Source organism: Phaenicophaeus curvirostris, chromosome 2 (assembly GCF_032191515.1).
Source record: "Phaenicophaeus curvirostris isolate KB17595 chromosome 2, BPBGC_Pcur_1.0, whole genome shotgun sequence".
NCBI lineage: Eukaryota > Metazoa > Chordata > Aves > Cuculiformes > Cuculidae > Phaenicophaeus > Phaenicophaeus curvirostris.
In genome coordinates this window covers 70,332,640-70,353,903 of record NC_091393.1, presented here as the reverse complement: position 1 = coordinate 70,353,903, position 21,264 = coordinate 70,332,640, and the positions used below count along the sequence as shown (strand labels likewise).

Genomic DNA, 21,264 nt, shown 5'->3' with positions numbered 1-21,264 from the left:
TCTTACCTGGAAACAAGCTTATTAGCCAACACGAGAAACAAGGAATGAAATTAAACTGAAGGTGATATAATCCATAGAGACAGAGAGAACCAATGTTCTGCAGGCAGAATTGTCTCCTCTCCTATTTAACTGTTTATTTTCAGAATGTGTATCTCTGTAGTCTTAGACCCTATCACTCTGGTAGTGATAACACTTAACATAAACATATTAAGGGAAAGCAGGGGGGACATCCTTTTTTTGCCTTATAAAAGACAGAATTTAGAGATTATATGTAGGTTTTCCCTTTGGTTTTTGTTGAAATCATGATTACAAGTGATCACATAAAAGTTTATCAGTCGTCTTGGTAGCACCGGTATAGATGACAAGGAATGGGTTATAGTCAAGTTGTTTAATGATTTTGTATTTGGAACATACAATGCCAGAGGTTCTTGTTTTCTCCTGAATTTATATGCAGTCCTATTGTCCTTCTCATGTGAATTGCAACACTCTCTTCATTAGCATATGTTGTTAATATGTTCATTAAATTCATGTCACATTGTAATTAATCTGAAAATGATGTCATTTCTGCAGAACCTACAACCTCATTATGTTCACAGTATGTACATCACAGCCATATATTTCTGCAAGAGGTATGCCACTATTTGGTTATTAATCAAGGGGTCATTTCTGCCCAATTTACAGTGATTAACTCTTTACAAGAAATCATTGTGAAGCCTTGGAGTGAGATACTAAGCAGTAAGATGATTATATGCCGTAAGAAAAAAAATAGTAACTGTTGCACAGTAGCATTTATTTATATAGCACATTTAATAATCCATACAAAATGTGACAGGTTAGATTCAGCACATTGAGGTCAATATACAAGGTGGAGCAAACTATGGATTTCCAAACAATGCAATGATATTTGATTTCTAAGGAGTGAGATGATGGTGAATCTGATTTTAAAGTCAAATTGAGCAAAAAAAATAATGTCCCTCAATAGTTGTCCATATTGTATAGATAAAATTATCCTAATTTAGTATCCCTAAAAAAGACGTTTAGTCTTCAGATTAGTGTGACAGGTTTCAGCCCACTATTTCTTTTCCAGCAGTTCATAACAAAATAAAAATGTAGAAAATCATCTTTCGTTGTAGATAAATGCTATCTTCTCTAATAAAAATGTTTTTACCTCCGTGCATAGGGTTTTTTTCTTTTTTAGATATAAACATATGTGCTTTTACATCTGATTTTCCAGGGTGATTTACGCCAAGTATCTACTTATAAATTTAAGAAAACTTACTGTCATCACGAAAGAAATACCTATCTTGCAAGCGGCTGACTGAAAATTACAAGAAATAAACGAAGACGATCAACTATACAAATATGCTAATGGGAAATTTGTGGTTGCTAGTGGCAGGGATTAACATATAGCAGGAAAGCAACACATATTCCCAATCTGACAGATATCAAACACTACGACTTCCTGTGGGCCTAGATTTCACGCTCAGCGTTTGGCATCAGAGCAGCTGATTGCCAGTCCATTAGCAACTGCCCCTGCAGGCTTCGGGCTGCCTCGGGTCCTGGGTCCTTTGTAGGAATCGCAGCAAAGAGAAGGCAAGTTCCAAGAACTACACCTTTAGTACTTCAGAAGCAGCATATAATGATGATCAAAGGACATATTAGTGAATAAACATACTTTAATAATTAATAGTATGTCTCTATGCAAATATTGATAGCTGCAAAGATATTTTAGTCAAGTGTTTCTGAGAAAGAGGAATACTGAACGGTAAATCCTGAGAAAGGAAGTAATGCCTTGGCAAAGTACTTCTTCGAAAAGATATGTTACTTCTTCAAAAAGATATGTTAGTCATATACATAACGAATTTGTTTCTTCTTCAGAATTAAGGAGATGGAGAGCTTAGGCTGCAGCCTGCCAGTAAGAACAGTGCAGCAAACGAACTTTGCAGTTCTGAGAGGAAACTCATCAGATTTATGAATGGGATTATTGGTGTGGTTGCCTGCCACAGCAGGGAAAGGATTCACTGCCCCTGGAGGCAACTTCCCAGTCCCGTGCCAACCCTTGCAATTATTTAGATCCTCTAAAAAAGTCTCTGTGAAGCACAGGGAAAAGGAGGACTGACGTTTCAAACGGTTGTAGAGGCAGGTGGGATGCGCATGGAAAGAAAGCCTAAAAAACAGATGTGGGATTCATACTGCAGAAATATTTTTGGTTTCGTTTCATTATTTAAATTAATTTTGATGTCTTCGTGCGCATTTTTAGATTAGATTCTGTACTGATACAATACAAAGGCAGTGCGAACAGCTTTATTTCGAGCAACCCCAATACCGGTTTCTGCTTCGCAGTTAACAGGTTCTGAGACAAGTCGGTGTCAACTGCATGTGTAGTAGATGCGTTTATGCAGGGGAAAAAAATCGACCCGCACGTATTGTTTAAAGCAGGAATGATAGAAAGCCGCTTCCACGGAAGTCGTGTGCGCAACACAGGCTCCCGCAAGCACTTCAGCCCTAGAATAATGCGCCGAGGGCACCGTCCCGGGGAGCCCCCCCCTCCCGGCGGGTCCCGGGGCTGCCCCGCAGGCGCGTCCCGCTCCGGCGTCGCTGGTGGCAACGGGAAATGCCAGCGGCCGCCCGGCGATGGAGGGCGGCGGGAGGTACCGCGACGGTGTTTGTTTACCCGCGGGGGTAACTCGAAGCCCGCGGGCGCCTCGACAAGGGGGAGACGAACCGCGGCTTCCCGCGGCGTCCCCGCCGGTTTTGATTCTCGGGGCGAGCCCGCGGAGCCGAGCGGAGCGCTCCCGGTAGCGGCGGGCAGGGAGCGGGAGGAGGATGGAAACGCGTCGGTGCGAGAACAAAGGAAATAGAAAACTCGGGGCGCTTATGCGGGTCCGGCGAGGAGACGAGGCGCCGCCGGCCGGCTCCCCCCGCGGCGGGAAGGGGGGCGGCATCGGCATCGGCGGCTCCTCCGGCCCCGGGCGGGTCCGCCCGCAGCCTCCAGGCCCGGGCGCGCCGCCCGCGTCCCCGCCCGCATCCCGCCGCCGCCGCCCTCACCTCGGCCGCCCCCCTCTGTCTGGCTCCCCCCGCGCTGTCTGGCGCCCCCACCCCCCGCCTTCTCCCCCCTTTTCCGTGCCCGCCGCGCTTTCTCGCGAGAGCTGGGGATGCCGCCGCCGCCGCCGCCGCCGCCGCCGCCGCGGAGGGGGAGACACTCGGGGGGAGCCGGTGACGTCGGGAGTTTTCCTGAAAGTCAATAACGAGCCCGGCGGAGGCGGCGGGAGGAGCCGAGAGCGGGGGCCCGGGCGGCCGCGGGGCGAGCTGCGCCGGGGGAGCCGCCGCCGCCCTCCTGACCCCGCGCGTCGATGCGGCGGCCGCGCTGCCCGCCCGGGCGCCTCCCTGCCGAGCGGCTCCCCATGTAGCCGCCGCCTCCTCCCGCCCCCGCGGACACACCGGCCGCCAGGGACCGCCGGGGGGGACAGGGGAGGAGGCAGCGGCGCCCTCCCCTCCCCTTCTCCCCCCTGGGAGCCGCCGCCGCCGCCCTCCGGCTCCGCAGCAGCGCCCGCGGCGCCGCCGCCTCTGCAGGTAACGGGGCGGGAGGGGATGCGCGGGGAGGGGGGGGGGGGGCTGGAGGAGGAGGAGGATGGAGGGGGGGGGCGGCGGGAGCGCCCGTGGCCTAGCGCCGGGTGGGAACGGGACGGGGAAGAAGAAGAAGAAGAAGAAGGACGGAGGGTTGGGGGTGTCGCCGTCTCCCCGTTTCGGCGGGGGGAGGTTATGTAACGCGGCGGGGGGGGATGGGGGGGCAGGGGCAGGGCAGGGCGCGCGCCCGGCAGCGCGGTTCCCACGCCCCCCCCCCCCCCCCCCCGGCGCCGGGAGCGCGCTCCCGCGGGAAAAGGGGAGGGGGTGGGATGGATGGGGATGCCGCTGCTGAAGGAGGGAGGGTAGAAAGGGAAAAAGGGGTGGGTTTTTTATTTTTTTTTTAATTATTTATTTATATTTTTTTTTCATCCGCGGGGAAGTTCTGTGCGTGCCCGAGCGTGTGCGAATGTGCGTGCGCCCCTGCGCTAAGAATAGCGGCGCGGCCGGCGGTGGCAGCGCCTCGCTCCAGCGATGCTGCCGCTGCTGCTGCTGCTGCCGGCGGCGGCGGCGGCTCTGGCTGCAAGTAAACAAACCGCCCTCCCCTTCCCCTTCCCCCCCCCCCCTTTCCCCTTTCCCTCCCCCCTCCCATCCCCGGCCATCATGGAGGCCGCGGCCCGCCTCGCAAAGTTGATGCGCAGCCCGCGGGTTGCGGGGCGGGGGACGGCGGGGGCCGCACCCCGAGGGGGGGACTTGGGGAAGGGGGTTTGGAGGGGGTGGGGGGGTGTGTGTGTGGTCATCGCGGCGCCTCTGAGCGAAAAGGCACCTGATCGCCCCGTTATACCGCGCGGTTTGCGGTCGTGATGTAAGGAGAGGTAGCAGGGCTTGTGGGCTGCTTGGTCCTAGTTTAGTTTTGGATGGAAATCGAGGAGATGTTCTCCCCTGGTACGCATGTAAAAGAAACCAACCAACCAACCAACCAACAACAAACTCTCATTTTCTTACTGCTGGAAAGGAATAAACAATATCATCCCTCCTGACCTTTAGTCTATTTCTTTTCTGTAATGTAATTATTAGTAGACTGCTTGGATGTATCTATAGTATCTCCTTATTTTTATGAAAATGTGTCTCAGACTTGATTCACTTAGCCTCTGTTTAAGAGTTTTGCTACAAAAATTCACTCATATTGCAATATACCCCATACCTGCCTTGCCAGCTTTTTTCAGTACTGAAGAAACTTGCAGCCAGTCTCTTCTGTTGATGTTTGTTTAGGTTGTACTGGAAGTTTGCTAATAGACAAACGTGTTTCCACACATTTTGCATGCAGAGGTCTTTATTTCTCAGGGCAAGAAGCGTACCAGTAGGTAGTTCTAAACTTCTGACGAGTAACGTTGTTTCTGCCAAGTTCTGTTTAGGCCAGTTCTGGCTGCTCTGCACTGGAATATGGAAAGAGTGTAGGAGATAGGGAATGAAGCTTATTTTGACTTTTAAAATAAAAGTGTGCTACTTAAGAAGATTCTGTTTGTAGGGCTGTTCGGTGTGTTTTTGGGGTTTTTGGGTGGTTTTTTTGTTTGTTTGGGGTTTTTTTTTGTTTTTGACAGGAGCCTCTAAGTTGACCCCAATATCTTTAATTGGATTGGATTGCTAATAATAGTCCATGCGGATATATTTTGGTTGGATGCAGCTAGTGAGACAAGTTGAAATAAAGGCCAAAGAAAAGCTGCAGAGATAAGAAAATGTCTCTGTTTCCTAGAAGGCTACAGATAATATTAGAATAACTATTTTTTTTCTCTGACTTAAGCACGTGGGGGGGTGTGTGTGTGTATACACAGGTAATATTAACAAGCCTGTCTTGTTTTGGACAGTTTATTCTATGGTCTGTTTGTTACTTACTCCAGCTGGGTTTGAACAAATTCAGTAGTGTCTATGCTTTTATAAATAGGTTCATAGAAAGCGTTATTTCAGTGTCTTACTCCCTCAATTGTTTTACCTTTTGAGGGAAGACGATATCTTGTTAAGCAAAATGCTGCCATCCTACAGGAAGCCAATGAGAATTCTAACAGGGACCAGTTTTTATGTTGCTCCAGTTGAAATGGGTACAGTTTCAAGGATTGGATGGCATTCATTTGCATTAGCAAATGTTGAGTTTTTGACACTGGAACAGATACTTCATCAAAGGCAAGAAGAGTTTGATGGAGTTTTTTAAGCTTAACCCCAAAACACCTAGCAGAGCGCTGCTGTAGTTTGTAACCCAACCTTCTGTTTGCAAGATGTTACCAGAAACCATATCTTGACTTCCAACTACAGTTTGAAACAGCATGTGTCTGAAGTTTGTATAGTAACTAAAAGATCCTTGAGACTCCTTGGAATTTGTCTAGCACTGATTGATTAACTTCTCTTTCACTTTCTGGCTGTGCATTTTTCCAGTTTAAAGAGACCTATCAAATAATCACTTTTGTACCCAGGAAGCATTATTTGCTATATTCCTTTGAAATACTCAGTTATTTTGGAAAGTATGACACTATTACTATGGCAGTTCATGCAAAAATATATTTGAAATATCTGTGCCATAATTAGTATAAAGAAGTTGCAGTTTCTGTTAACTGTGTTCAGTTATAGTTTCATTTTTGTGCTGTTAATGCAATGGGGAGGTGGATTTTGTGTTCTGGTAGCCTAGCTCCTTCATTTTTGCAGCAGAGGCCTAATATTCTTTGGTATCTCTTATGGCTTGGGCATACTGCTAATTTTAATCACCACTGGAGAGTGGAAGGACATTGAAATAAATTGAGTGAAAACTTTGTTGTACTGTGCTTTCATTTTGATATGGATAATGCATAAATACATTAATTTGCTTTAAAATTAATGTTTCATGCTGTAGCTGTATGTCTTGTAGGTATGTTAGTCCTCTCTTCTCTTTTTCTCAAGTAATGAAATGCATTCTGTTCAAAACATGCAGTACTTACTTTGCAACAACAGTAACAATTCAAAAAGAAGGGAGTGAAGTTTGTGCCTCCATGAGTTTTATTTACAATCAGAATGTGTTTACCATCAGTGCTTGTGTGAAATTCACAACCCAAAGAATTGTTTTAATTAGTCTTCTATAAGAAAAGATTACCAACTTAAGTCCCCCTTTTAACTTCTGTCATCTTGGATCCTCATGCTGTTAGGATATGATTAATAAGAATACTGTGGAGGGGGTGGGGGATACTTCGCAGCATAGCATGTGCTTCGGGGAGTTTGGCCCTGCTTGTGAGGAAAGGTGTGTTTTTGGTGGGAATCTCTCTTGTCAACCATTGCCTTTACCCTTGGTTGTCTTTCCCAGTGTTGCAGGGTCTCCTTGGTAAATGTGTTACATTAGTTACTGTTCTTTGCAACAAGTTGGGTGGTTCAGAAAAGATTATTTTGTAAAGAGAAGTTACATAGTAAATGGAAAAGCTGGTTCAAATTGTTCTAAAAAAGATTGGTTACAGACAGAAAGACGAAAGCAACTGGCAAATAATAAAAACTGGAATGTGATAATTAACTTTTTAGGATTTTACATAGTGTAAAAGTAATCTTTAAAGTTTTGTTTTATATTTTCATCTTGACTGATTGTATGAACAACATTCCAGGCTACCTATATGAAAAGAAGAATCTATAAATGAAGCTTATTTTAGACCAATCGATAATATATACTAATAAAAAGACTGTTGGAAATGCAAGAGTGTAATAGTCGATTATTTGGCATTTTGTCCTTGTTCCCATAGATTTAAGTCAAACGTTAAGTATAGACATCCAGGTAGTTTTGATGGGTGCTATGAATTTCAAACATATTCTTCTTGTCTTTATTATTTAAAGGTGTTGTTCAGGTGTAGTAGGAAGCTGTGGCAAAGTTAAGACTTCCAAAACAGTCCCCCTGTGATTGGCTGTCATTAAATGTTACTGTTGGGGAGAGTAAGCATTTTTGTCTTGTGTATATGAAGAAAATGACTTCTGGTCACTTCAAATGCTTCTTTGATTTTTGATGCTATTTGTGTCAACAATTCTGTTTAGATTAAATAACTTTAATATATGTTGAGTCTGTCTTGACCAATCCTCATTTTCCAAATATTTCTATGTGAGTGTCTGTGTGTGAGTCATATTGATCAAATGTAGCATTAAGCACAAGTGTTGCCCTGTGATATTTTTTTATCTAATATCCTGACGGAAGAACAGTTATAACTTTTAAATTCCCTTAAGAATGCACCTGGGACTTCAATATTTCATATGCCTGTCTTGAGTGACTTGGCAGCACAGTTTGTCAGACTTCCCTGCGTTTTCTGGGCGGTAAATTAGTTTGGCTGCCTCCTATAGCAAGAGCAGAGATGAAGAGCCTGCTTCAGCTTCATTGAAATCAATGAAGGTCTTACCGCTGCCTTTTTGTAGGTGTGGTGTGGCAGTGCCCAACAGTCAAAGACTTCTTGTATAGCTGATTTGACACCACAGAACTGATATAACATTTCACAGCTGAGTCCCAGCAATCTTGCAAAACAATTTCTACCAGTGCACATGATTTTGTTCTCTCCCTGCCCCCCAGCATTTACTGTGCTTCTTGAGATGTATGAGTGGTGCAGATTGCCTGGCGAGATTTTCTTAAAATTAGTGTATATATATATATATTTTTTTTTTTCCCCTAAAGGTATTGATACACTTTGTGGCAGAGAGTTAAGGCTGTATGTGTTAGTTTCATGTGATTTGGGTTTTTGTATAACATTTGCCAAAGAACTTCATCTAAGGAGCTCTGCATCTAGCCTTAAATGTCTGTAAGCACTACCTTACCTTTGAAAAATAAGCAGTCTTTATTTCAGGTTGTAGAGAATTCCTCTATCCTTAGGAAATTCATATCTCAAGTCAATGAGAATAATGCTTTTAGAAGGTGAACAAGAAGATGCAGAGGTTTTAGGTTAGAAGTTGATTACATTTTAGTCATATTGCAGTGTCAGAATTTGACAGTTAGTAGGTTCAGCAGTGTTTGATTGCCTTGTAGGAAGGAATCACAAAGCTTATCCCTATTGTTCCAAGGCAATTCAGAATTGAATTTGTTCAATATCCAGATAATATATAGATCCTACTATAAGAGTTTAAAAGAAACCTATTTGATAGGCATGTCACTGAACCTTTTCCATCTTTTCTGTTAATGGTTTGAGAACACGTTGTAGTCTCGGTACTTTCCTTTTCTTGTTAACTCATGGCACTTCACGTATTTCTTGTTTCTGTTACCTTCAACAATGTGCGTGGTGTTTTATACGTATTAAAATGTTGTGCTGTAGAAAAGCTACTATCATACAAATAATTAAATATATGAGCTTAGTGAAACTTTATTTGTATCTCTTGAACATGTCTTTTCAGATATCTTATCTCGGAATGAATAGGAATGTCTGAGTTCTTTGAACTTTTGAAAATTAGGCTACCTTTTTTGGAGTATTGTAGACAGCCAATTTTAGATTATTTTCAAAATATGAAACTTGGGTTTAATTTTGCTTTGTTGTTTGAGTCATTACTGAACCTTTTTTTTAAAGGGCAAAGGAACTTTGTCTTAAAAAGGCAAGAATTAGTATTCCTACATTATTCCTCAGCAAGTTAAATTTATTACATGTATTCTGGAGTGTTGAGTGGAACATTATCAAAGTTGTGATACTCATCTTAGCTAATCCTTGATTTGGCTTACTTCAAGTCTCAAAGCTCTCCTGAGTTCATTGTCTCATTAACTTTTTTAGCCCTCCCTTCACATTTTGTACTTTAAATGTATTCTTTGGTTAAATTTCAGACCTGTAGTCTCATACGTTTTATCACTCTGCTTCTGTCTGATGTTCTGTTATTGTTTTATGTGATTGGGGAGGACAAAAAGGATTTAAAGCATTTTTGTCAATAAATAAACACAATGCAAAACAATGGGCTGTTAATGTTTCACGTGGGATTCTAAAGAAACAATTTAGTTACTTTTAGAAACTTCCTTTATACATTGGTAAACAAAGGCAAGGGTGACTTTGTTCACCTTACTTTAATTATACCTTTGTCCCTTAAAATAACTTGCTTTGTCATTGTAATAGGAAAAGAAATACAGAATGATGGTTTCTTTTCTGATAAACTTATTCAGTTGCAGAATCTAAATAAAACATCTAACTTGTATATTAATATTTCAGAGTGCCTGTAGTCTCCTAACTAGGCTTATCTAAGCATATATTAGTTATGTGCAGCTTTTTGACGTACTGAAAGTGGAAATAGAACACTGAAAATATTAAGTCACAAAGCACACACATAAGGGTGCTTTAAAAAGAGCTATTTATCTTTTCCAAACTACGCTGTTTTTCCCTACCACAAGGTGTAGGCAGTGCTGTTTTCCTCCTATCCCCCTCAAGTCAAGGATTATGGAGTAAAGTTTTTAGGAGTAGATTTTTTTATACCAATATTCTTAAAGACATTGAGGCTTTTGGTACAAAATATAATTTAAAAAATATTTGCAATGTCTATCGCTGAGAGATCTTGGAATTTTTTATGCTTATTTTAAAATTTCTTAAGTATGAACATTTGTACTTAGAAAGTATTTAGGGGTATCTTTAAGTATCTTAATTGTGCGTGCATAAAGATTACCATTTTATAAATTTAGGATTTATTGTCTTAATAATCCTGGGTTTTTTCTTTGTTTTCTTTGTCTTTGTCTTGAACAAACCAGGTCATGCTTTGTTTTGCTTTGTGTTCGTTTGGGGTTTTTTAATTTGTTTTAGTTTTGTTTTGTTTCGTTTCATTTTTAAGTTGACTCTTGTAAGTCGAACAAATACTGTCTGCTTGTAGGTTCCTTTTTCTCAGTGTAAGCAAGCATAGTATTTAATTCAGTCAGTCCTCCTGAGACCATACAAAGGGACATTATTCTTTCTACTATGTTTGATGTATAACCACGATTCAAGAATAGGTAGTTTGTAAAAGCCTTTATAAATACTATATAGTTTTTAGATAAAGTGCTCTACGCGATTCTTCCATTAGCAATGTAGGCTGATTTGATTTAATAAGTTTGGTAGCAATCTCTATTCTGCAACATAGACTTCTGTGTAATTTTTGATGATGTGCAAAATATCCTCTAATTGTTTGACTGGACTTTTTAAATAACAACTTTGGTAGAGGAAGAGGACATGCATGCATTTTCGTATAAATAAAACTTGGCTCTCAGCTTTCAATCATAAAGAAAACTCTGGTTTTAGTTTAAAGCCTTATCTTTTGAATTCCTTGCTCTGTGATTGCAATCAGCACTGGAGACAGTTACAGCCTGTTTGGCTGTCTTGGAGGATTCAAACTCAGATTTGAAAAAAACTTCTGAAGAGCTTGATCTGCTACAAAAAAAGCCCCCAAAGCAGGCAAACAAATGTGTGAGTAATGGAAGCCGCTGGAGGATGACTGAGAGCTGCTTTTTTTGGTAGTGTCTGTTTTGTGTGTGCATGCACAAAATGTTTCAGTTACCCTTCTGAGAAATAAGGAGATAGAGATGATGAGGTTCTGCTTACGTTCAGGACCAAAGAATCTCAGTGAGTCAGGGAAAGTGAATCAGAAAGATTCGTTTGCTGGTTTTGCCTCCAATCATTTTATTAAACAAATGATTACTTGTAAAAAGGGAATATCGTAGTTCCCCTATATATTCAGAGAATAAGGTTGGATGTATCACTAAGCTGATAATGCTACAAGAAGTTACTGGGATTGTCTCTGGAAGGACAGAAACTGATCCTGTTGATATTTGCTCTGGTAACTTGGGTTGGTAAATGTGAATGTCTGTTTTTTCTTAGCTCTGAGATTGTTGAAAGCAGAAGCTTATGTTTATGAAAGTTCTTACAACAGAGACCTGAATCATGCAATTTACACTGAATTTATGGGCACTGTCTTCTTTACTCAGCTGTCTCTTGTCACAGGGGAAATAGGAGGATGCCCAGATTCCAAGGGAGTTTTGTCTGTTCTTATGAATCTTAGTGATTATTCACTTACACGTAGTGGTGGTTAAATGTAGACCTGAACCACTGGTTTTACTCATTCTGCTTGGAAAGGATTTCCTTCCTTCTCCCAATCCTCCTTTAATTTCAAAATACAAGTTGAGGAAAGGGTGTCTTCATACTGAATGGTGCATTTAAATGGTTGGTCTTTTCCTTCTCAGATGACAGCATCATGAAATAAGCTTGTTCTTCTCTATAGTCCGTTATTCTTAAAGTTCAAGATGGAAACTGAAGAGATGTTGGCTAGTTTTCACCATGGCTTGGGAAAACTGTGAGCCTTGGCAGAGAGATCTGGAAGACTTGCATGTAACAGTTTCTGCTTAGTCTTTGTTTAGAAAGTTACCTTTGCAACCTCTACAGCCAGGAACTTAGAAGTGTAATACTAGCTCATTAAAGTGTGCTGAATTGTTTCATTCAACACTATAAAAGTGGCTTAATATCTTTCTAAAGAAGAAAGGAAAAGTTTTACTGTGTTTTTACAAGATCAAAAAGAACCCCAGGTATTTTCTTCACATGACTGACTGTGATGGATTACATTTTTATACCTGTACAATAAAGCATGCAGACAAGGTGTTCCTGTACCTATTATGCATATACATGATACCGTCTGCAGAATACACACAATATACTGTTGGAAACATATCTTCCACATTCCATTTGATAATGGGGGGAAAGAAAGCAATCCAACCTGTTCTCCAGTTGCTGAACAAAGTCACGTTTTTCCCCATAGGAAGCAGCTGGAATGTAAAATATCTTCAACTTAAGTTCTTGTACTTTTTATAAAGTGCAATAAGCAATAAAGGAAGCTGTAAAAATTACTGTATACTAGCCACTGAAACTTGAAGCACATTGGGAGACTAGAGGTGATTGCAAACAAATATTTAAGTTGCATGCCAGCTGTCCAAAATAAACATTTATGTAGCTTTTCTTGAAAAAGTCAAACTACGGTTGAAATGCTATTTTCATGTGAGACTTCTTGTACCAAGTGTAAAGGAGTTTTAGGCAACTCTGTTACATCTATAGAAATGCTTTATTACATCCTGTATTGCATACAGAATGTTTCTATATGACTGTTTTTCATTAAGGTCAGTTTTTGTCATGATAAGAAATAATTCTTAGAAGTCTGCTCTTTCAGAGCTTTGCTGAGTGATGTTCAGAGTAAGTAATGGAATGCAGCTTCTTTAGAAAGCCTCAAAGGAATTTAATAAGGGATAATATTACAGATGCTTACAAATAGCTTCTTGAAAGTGTAGTGGGAACATATAACCTTTATTTTCATTAGTCTTTTAATGCTTTGATTTGTCCCCTTCAGCTTCCTATGTAATTCAGCTTTACTTTAACTGTCCATTATGAGACCCTTTGCTATAATCATACAACTGTTGATAATTTTACTGAAGTTTTCCTGGCAATAGTGTGAAGCAAAAGTGGAGGCAATTCAGTTAGTTTTGTCACCACATTTTCCTGATTTTTGTATTTTGGGAGTTTTGTTCAAACTTCAGTAAAGTAGTACATGCAAAGGGTGGGATGCAGTCCTATAGACATGCACATGAGGTTATTGGGACACGGACTGACATGAAAATTGGTCATAGATCAGATTTTGATTGATTGATACTAACCTAATCATAATCAGCAGATATATAGGGAGCTTTAAGCATAAATTGATTCATTAAAGCTGGGTGTCTGTTGAGATCATGGACTTAATGATCAGTATGTGGGCAGACAAGATTATTGCTTCTTAGTACAGAAGTTCATTTTTACAGCTTATTCTCTACCAATAAAAATAAATTACTGCACTTTTCATAAGCTCACACCAAAATTGAAAAGTACATTATATTTGCCAAAAGGGTAAAACATTGCAGCATATGCCAGCCAAAGCTAAGTACTGTGTGTTACATTTCTTATTTTGTCTTTAGAGTTGGAAAAAAAGTCACCTGTGATCACCTCTTACAGAATGCAATGAAAGTCTTGTAGGAAAATCAAATTTAAGATATTTGGATACTAATGTGCTTATGCTTCCTTCACAGAGCAGCTGCTTTTAGGTCACAGTTGTTTGACACTCACCTCTGGCTTTGTAAAGATTTGTATATTTGTAATAAGAGCTGATACTGTGCTGCGGTGATCTATAATTATCTTTATCTGTCAGGATCTCTTTGTATGCACAGCTGATAGGCTTGCATATCTCTGTTTTGAAGTGCTGATAATGTATGAAGTTCTAATAATGTATGGCCGAGAAAATAACTCTCACAGTAATGAGGTGAAGGATTGTTGAAATGCATCTTCTGGTTGTTTCTGCCATGCTGACTCACATAACAAAAAATCTAAACAGCTAGAGGTAGTGAGATTAATTAACAATAATGAAGTGGTCTCATGTCCTTCCAAAACCTTGTACATAACATCTTTTAACTGTTATGAAAGCTTAAACAATATTTAAGTTTTAAGGCAGGGTGCAGTGACATAAACACAGGTGTCTGGTGTCCTTTTATACACAACAGGGTGTGATGACAGTGCAAAAGGCTGTGCATCACCTTCTTAGGTCATACTGTCGTATATGCCAGTGTCCTAGAGATGTCTTAGAGGCACTGTACTTATTACTTGAACTTCGCGGTAGGGGTGAATTTAGCATTGTGGATTTTACTTTTGTGCAGGTGAAATGCCTTGGGTTTTGGGTTTTTTTTTTTAAATAGTTCATTGAAAGCAGAACTATAAAATGGTCGCCTTCAGTGTTTCTGTAAAATCAAGTTGTACTGCATTTTTTGTTGCATACCACTCAAAAAATACTTGTACCAAGTTTTGTATTGGACATCACAGCATCCATGCAGAAGTAGCCTTCCATCTAGCTGCTGTGTGATTCAAATACACATTTTTCAAATCATAAATAAGAAATAACCTGCATGTGTGTAATGGCTCAGTTTTCAGACTATACTTGGATGGATGAAAACAGCTTATTTCCGTGTCCTTTCTCCATTCATTCATTGAACAGATTGCTTCTAGCACAATCATACTTGTTTCTATCACACATTTACATCTTTTGGTCAGTCTGCTAAATGGATCTCTAAGTGCTGCATTTGATAGTACTAAACTGATGTGTGGGTTTCTATTCTGTGCTAGAATTGTGTACATGCACGCTCCTGTGTGTAAAGGTGGCATAGAAGGGTGTTCTTCCACTGTCAGGGAAATCTCTTTTCTTTGCTTCTCACCCTTTTCTAGATAAGCATTATTTGAATACTTCTCTTTATTTTGAAGGATGGGAAGGGAAAATCAGTCTCCCAGTGAAAGGAAATATCTCCTGCCCTCTGGCTTCTCTTCGTATTTGATTGTAGTGCTGTTTACCTCTTCTTCACAGCTGTTAGGTGCTCTGGGAGTGAGATGGTCAAAAAAGAGGGATGTGGCTTCTGAGAGTGGCTTGTCCTGTTCCAGAGCTGACCTCCCTTCTGTCCTCGGCAAGCTGAGCTTTGTAGGGAGAAGAGTGCTTTTGTCACTGCCTGCTTTAAAGCCTTGGGACAATGTGTTCTCCTTGTTTTCATATATTAAATATTGTCTTTTTTTGGTTAATTTGTACTCCTAAGAAGTTGTTTTTCTGTTCATGTAGTTGCAGATGATGCTGTTTTAAAAAACTTCTGTAAGTTAAGAATTTGTATGGGCTATAATGTACTTACAGTGGAAGTTTGAAGAATGTTGTATTTCTGTAGCCTTTACTATTTTTTTTTTAATTCAAGCATTAAAAGAAACCCTAATTGCATGGCTGGTAAACTGGTTACTACAGATTTAAAATCTGTTATGAGGATAACTGTATCCATAATATGGTTTTAAGCTTTGGGTTTAAGCTCATTTACAGAACTTTTCCTTCTGTTTTCTTGCATTCTTGATATGATCAGTGTTGCCAAAACAGAGAAACCACTTGTCCATTGCTTGGATTCTGACAAATGTGAGAATGGTTAAAGCTCCTGTGGAGCACTATCAGTACCCTTTCATTTAACAGCATCCTATGCTTTAGAATGAGAGAATTAGATTGTGTGCATTTTATGAAAGTGCCATCTGACTTGTTCTGCTTGTTTTAAGTATTACAATGTTCATGGATAATGTGCTGTAAGACTAGAAATGTGATTCTGTTATATGGTTAATTAAGAAAAAGAAAAGGCAGATTTTTAATATGAGCTCAGTCAGTGGAAGACATCAGCGAAGACTTTTTTTGTTGGCTGTCAAATGAGAAAAAAAGACTTAAATTTGTTCTCTAATATTTCCTTCCAGGCTGACTCATCAATAGAAATTGGGAAGAGCTGCAGAAGAGAAGCCAAACAGACAAGCTGATAACTTGAAGAAATACTCTCTCGTGTTGGGGGTTCAGAGTGGAGCCATCATGAGCGATGTTACCATTGTGAAGGAAGGCTGGGTTCAGAAGAGGGGTAAGTTCCACCTTTTAATGGGAAGTTCTTATGATGTATTGTACACTGCATGCAGCACGTGCTCATTCATGTAACCATTCTTGATTTATCTTCTGTTCTGTAGCAAGCTAATCTGACCATATGGAATTAGTGACCATTAAGTCCTTGGTCTTGTTGATACTTAACCCTTAGCATTGCCTCTGTTTAGGGGTAACTGACAGCCAAGAAGTTGGACTCAGTAATTCCCACTTAACCTTGCTGCTGCAGCTGCTGTCACACGTGTATCAGACTAAGTAGGCTGATGTGGCAGCTGGAAGAGCTACTAATAGAGGTGCTCTGTAGAGGCTTGCCTGGAAGCTGTTGCAGATGTGATACTTTGTGTGAAACTTCCTTGATGCCAAAATCATTTATTGTGGCTCAGCTTGTATTACAAATGCAAGTAGTCCCCGTAAAATCAACATAATACTTGCATAAAACTCAGCATACCCCTAATTAGACCTAGAAGCCATATGATTAAAGAATGTGTTCCTAATTATAAACTAGTCTGAAGTATGATTTTCTGTAACATTTGAATTCCTGTAAATTCTTGAGATATCACTTTATAATGTGTTGCTGTGTGATTTACCAATTTGGGAAGGTTGTTGTATGTTAAGCTTTGAATGTGAAGCCTCTAGAAATATCTGGCGTTTGTGTCATGTAATGAATTTTGGATTAAATCTTCCATGCTTCATGCTGCTCTGCTTTGGGTTGTGGCTGCACACAGGATGATTTCCAAAAGAACATCATCTTTCTTGCAGAGAGAAGGTGTTCTGGATTATAGGGTGATTTATGCCATGAGCTTCTGTGATTCTAGCCCAGAAAAAAATTTGACTGGAATAGTGGGAACAAAATTACCCTTTAATTTACAAAGAAGTGCTTTGTTTCAATAGCAGTGTGTGAAGACGAAGATCATTATTAGCTTTGTTATTGCAGATTGACATTTAATGTCAAAGAAACCAAGAGAATGAGAGAAAAAAGTTTATTATTCTGTTATTATTCCTGCATAAATTGTATTTCAGGGTGCATTATGGGTATTGTAGATGAAATTGGGCTAAACTATGTGAAGCTTAAGGCCTGCTTCCTATATGGAATGTATACTTATATTTATTACAAATAAAATTTTACATGGCAGGAACTATTTTTTTTAAAAGAAACAGAAAATTATTAGGATGATCCAAATAATTTTCTTTACATTATATCAGTTCCTTCATGTAATATTGCTTATTCTTATTACACCTTGTTATCAACTTTATGAACACTGGATATGCATATATTAATCACTGGAATCCAGTAAAGGGCAATGTACAGTGAAACTCAATGTCTTACTGAGTATATGAACTTCTGAAATGTAAAATAAAGGTTTTCCTCCTAATACTGTTTTACTATCTATTGACTGAAGAAAAGCCTACTGAGTTGACATTTTGATGCCAGTTTTGTTAGTAATTATTTTCTTCTTTACGTAAAGACGTTTCATGACATGCGTTTTTTCTTATTTTACTTAACTCTAATGGATGTATTGGGTTTTTTCCCTTCTTCCTATAATTAACTGTGTAGTTTTAAGTGGGACTTTTTTTTAAATTATATCTAATATTGTCCTTAGTTTTCTGTGACTGACCTATTCTGTTTGTTGTTGGATTGAAGTGTTCATTTTGTTTGTTTCTGATGAGTGCAGTGGTGTTTTCCAGTGTCAAGAATTTGTAAGCATTTGATGCAACGATTATACATTTCATATAGTTCCAACTTCTACCCTGACCTAGCTCTGGAGCAAGATAATCAAAGTTGTTAAGCACTTTTTTTTTATTATTGTTGCCAAGAAAAACAGTCCAACCTTAACATAAATTCTGAATGTTGGAATATGCTCAGTAGACACTTCTTATTTTGGCAGCTAAATATTCTCTCTCTGTACCAAGAAGCACCATGGGATTGGATACAGCTGTCCTGGTTCTGCACGCTATCATGCTATTACAGTTTTAAAGTGAATTCTCTGATCATCCCTGCTTGATACTCATTGGCTCAGTTCACAGAGTGATTTTAGTAGGTACAAACCAGGTCCCTCCTGGAGGAAGCTGAGCATGGGATCTCTTCTCTAGGTGGACACAAGTGAACTTCAGCCCTGGTGATCAGTCCTTTGGACTGCACTGAACCATGTGTGTGGTGCGATGTTCAGTCTGAGGCTCCTGACTGAACTGAACTTGAAATAAAACTTGTAAACCTTGTATGTTGGAGATGCAGTGGCCTGGGCACCAGCTACTTCAGTTGACTGATCTGCAGTTGTATGAATATAGCCTAGGACCTTTTGAAATTGTCCTCTTCAACAGTTAGGAAGGTTTGACATACAAGGAAAAGATAAAAACAATCGCTTTCAGTGATTCATAGCTTAGTCAATGAGCGTGAGGATGACTTGAAAGGGCTGGGATGAGGAATGGTTTTGAGGAGCTAGGTAATGAGATAAGCTGTTACAAAAGTGGGACAAGTGAACTGAACATAGGAATGAGAGGGGAGGACTAAAAGTTGAGCTGGAGAACTCTCTTTGAGTTGAGACTCTGATAGAGAGACACTGGGGAAGACAGTCTTTTAGGGTACAGTATTACGATTCCTATTAGCTGTGAAATGCACTAAACAAATGTTTGCTTTATTATCCTTAGTGTTGTATCCATGTCAATAATAGAGGGCTGAGCACTATATGTTTATAAGCTTTTAACCCTGCTGTTGACCATTGAAGAGCTGATGAGTTGCTACATGCTATTTTAAAGTCAGCTAGCACTCGAAGTCAACAAATGCCTTATTTAATTAAGGATGATCTTACTCAGGCTTTCATTAGTCTTTAGAAGTTTCAGGTTGGTGATACTGAGGAAAAGTAAGCTGTTGTATTTGAATAGTCAAATGGGTAGAGGTGACAAGTTGGAGGTGAAAACCCTGGGGAACAGAAGTCACAAAACCCAAGAGGAAGCAAAGCCTGAGTAGCTCAGTGGACCTCAGATGCAATCAGGTCCGATCTTGCAGGTGAAAGGAGACCATGAAGCACAGTGGATGGGCCTGCCTGAGCAAGTAATGCAGTCCAGTGAGAGCAGATTCAAAGAATGAAATAATTGGTGGTGAAGCCCTGATACCTGTCTACTCAGTGCCTTTATAAAGGGAACTGAGTGTTAATTTGGATTGGCTCCTATCTGTTCCTGTGCCTCTTTGGCAGCGGTGGTGTTCCTGGAGTACATCTTGTGGTTTTTAGGTTCCTCTGAAAGGAACCAGGTTTGTGCACTCCAGGACTTCTTAACGCAGCAAATGGAAGTGCATTCACGAGAGTGATAGGAAGATTTGTTTCAAAAGTGCTCTCCTTATCTGAACTAAAGTACTAATGCAGATACACCCTGTGAGACATCAGAGCTTGTATGAGCAGGCAGCCAGTGAAGCAGTCTTCTTAGAGTGGACTCTACTCAGGCAGGAGAGGAGTGGGAATGTATTTTGTATGGACAGTCTTATGGTTGTCTGAGACTTAGAGGTTTAGATGAAGTGATAAGAACCAAGCATCTCAGAATCAAGGTGCTGCTGCAAAGATATTCTTGCAATTCACTGCCTCAGTGTGTTTTGTTTCAGAAAGGATAATTTCTCTTTCTATTCTCCAGTTATTCCCGTAGCCAAATTAGGAGAGATATGTGTTGTCTTCCTTTGAATTTGCTTTTTAGATAACACCAACGTTTTCCCTTCTGTTGTATACAGGTGAAAAGGAAGTGATATTGACTAAAAATCTGAAATACAGTGATCTGAAACTTGCTGCAGGTTTTTGACATTTATGCAGTTAGTATAAGGACTGTAGTAACCGCTGAAATGACTTTTATATTTTGGATTTGCTTATAAGCACAATGTTTTGCCTGGTGTTTTTTTCTTAAATTACTGCAGAAGTTAGTATTTTTAATTCTACTTGATGTGTTTTTTACTGTATTTACTAAATTAATGTTTTGTGAGGGAATGTGTTTTTAATTTATCAGTTTGGAATCAGCTGTTTTCTTAAATGGATGAACATACTTAGTATAATTAGAGCTGTATCACTACAAAATTGAGTTTTATGCGTATAATTCAGGTGGTACGTTTTTCTTTAAAGCTAAAGTTTCCTAAGTTGTAGAGTTGACCTTGTCTGTGATCTATAATAGTTACAACAATTAGATATAAGAATCATTAATAACTATGCTTAATTGCAACCTAATTTCTTTATATATAACCTGTGCACAAGATTTCAATTAGTTTAAACATATGAAAAGGTTTGAGTCTTTGTTACCATGTTATTAAAAGATCATTTGGGACGAAGGAAAAATTGACACGGGTGATAACTTTTTAAAGGACCCAGTTTTCAATTTAATGTGAGCTAACTTGTTCTTTAATTGAAAGAATACTTTTTTTTTAATCTGAGGAGAATATACATCATGTGTCTTGCATAACAAAATGACTCAATTACTATTTAAAGACAAAGAGAAATGTTGTCAGTGTAATTCAGTGCTTCTGTTGTCAGACTTCAATTACCTTTCCTCTGTTTGGGCTTTTGTGTCCAAGGGTGTAACATTAATGCCGTTTGTCCTGACAATTTTTACATGGCTTAAATGATATATTTTCACCCAAATTGTGTTGAATAGATAATGTATCTGACTTACTTAGGAGGTTGACGTCAATACAATCTCACAATTTTTTATTTCCTCGTTTTATCTCACAACACGCTCCTGATGTACAGAAGTACTAGTATGACAATTTTATAGACAGGGAACTGAAGTATAAAATTGCTATGGCTTAGCAATGATAACTTAAGACGTTTGATGTAATGAGACCGTGGTTAAAAACAGATGTCATGAAGCTTTCCCATAATGAGTGTGTTCTGTAAATGGTGTATCATTGAAATACTGAGATACAATTTTTCACTCAGTGTTTTTCTTATTTTTTTTAATATGGCCTTTTATGACTTCTTAGTATCCAGAATTCAGTTACATGAAGTAGTGCTAATATTTCTAAACTCATACAGTTTATGGAATAAGATATGTTTGATTCACTGTGATGAGACTAACTCAACTGCTGGTCTGTTTTAATTTTTGCAGTTCAGGACATGATGCAGGTATCATGGGATTTTGAGAAATAACCATATGGAAAATATTTGTTATCAAGAAGGATAAATAGTGTAGAGGAATAAATCTGTTGTTCCAAATAGGAATACAGTTGTTGTTTAAAGTCCAAATTCTTTAGAGTCTTAGGTCACATGTCTTCCCCTCCCCTCCTCCCTACCCCAAATCCAGAAAAAGAACTAAGTAATT

The 21,264-nt window shown here is 39.7% G+C and overlaps 1 protein-coding gene across 1 annotated transcript in view; it reads left to right on the top strand.

Moving 5' to 3' along the window:
• Positions 1 to 3,178: 3,178 nt before the first annotated feature.
• AKT3 (AKT serine/threonine kinase 3) overlaps positions 3,179 to 21,264 on the top strand; it is a 150,795-nt gene continuing 132,709 nt past the window's right edge. The window contains exons 1-2 of the mRNA XM_069852420.1: positions 3,179 to 3,573; positions 15,804 to 15,958. Of these exons, the coding sequence (XP_069708521.1) occupies positions 15,913 to 15,958 (46 nt within the window). The 5' untranslated portion in view covers positions 3,179 to 3,573; positions 15,804 to 15,912. The remainder of the gene's footprint in view (positions 3,574 to 15,803; positions 15,959 to 21,264) is intronic.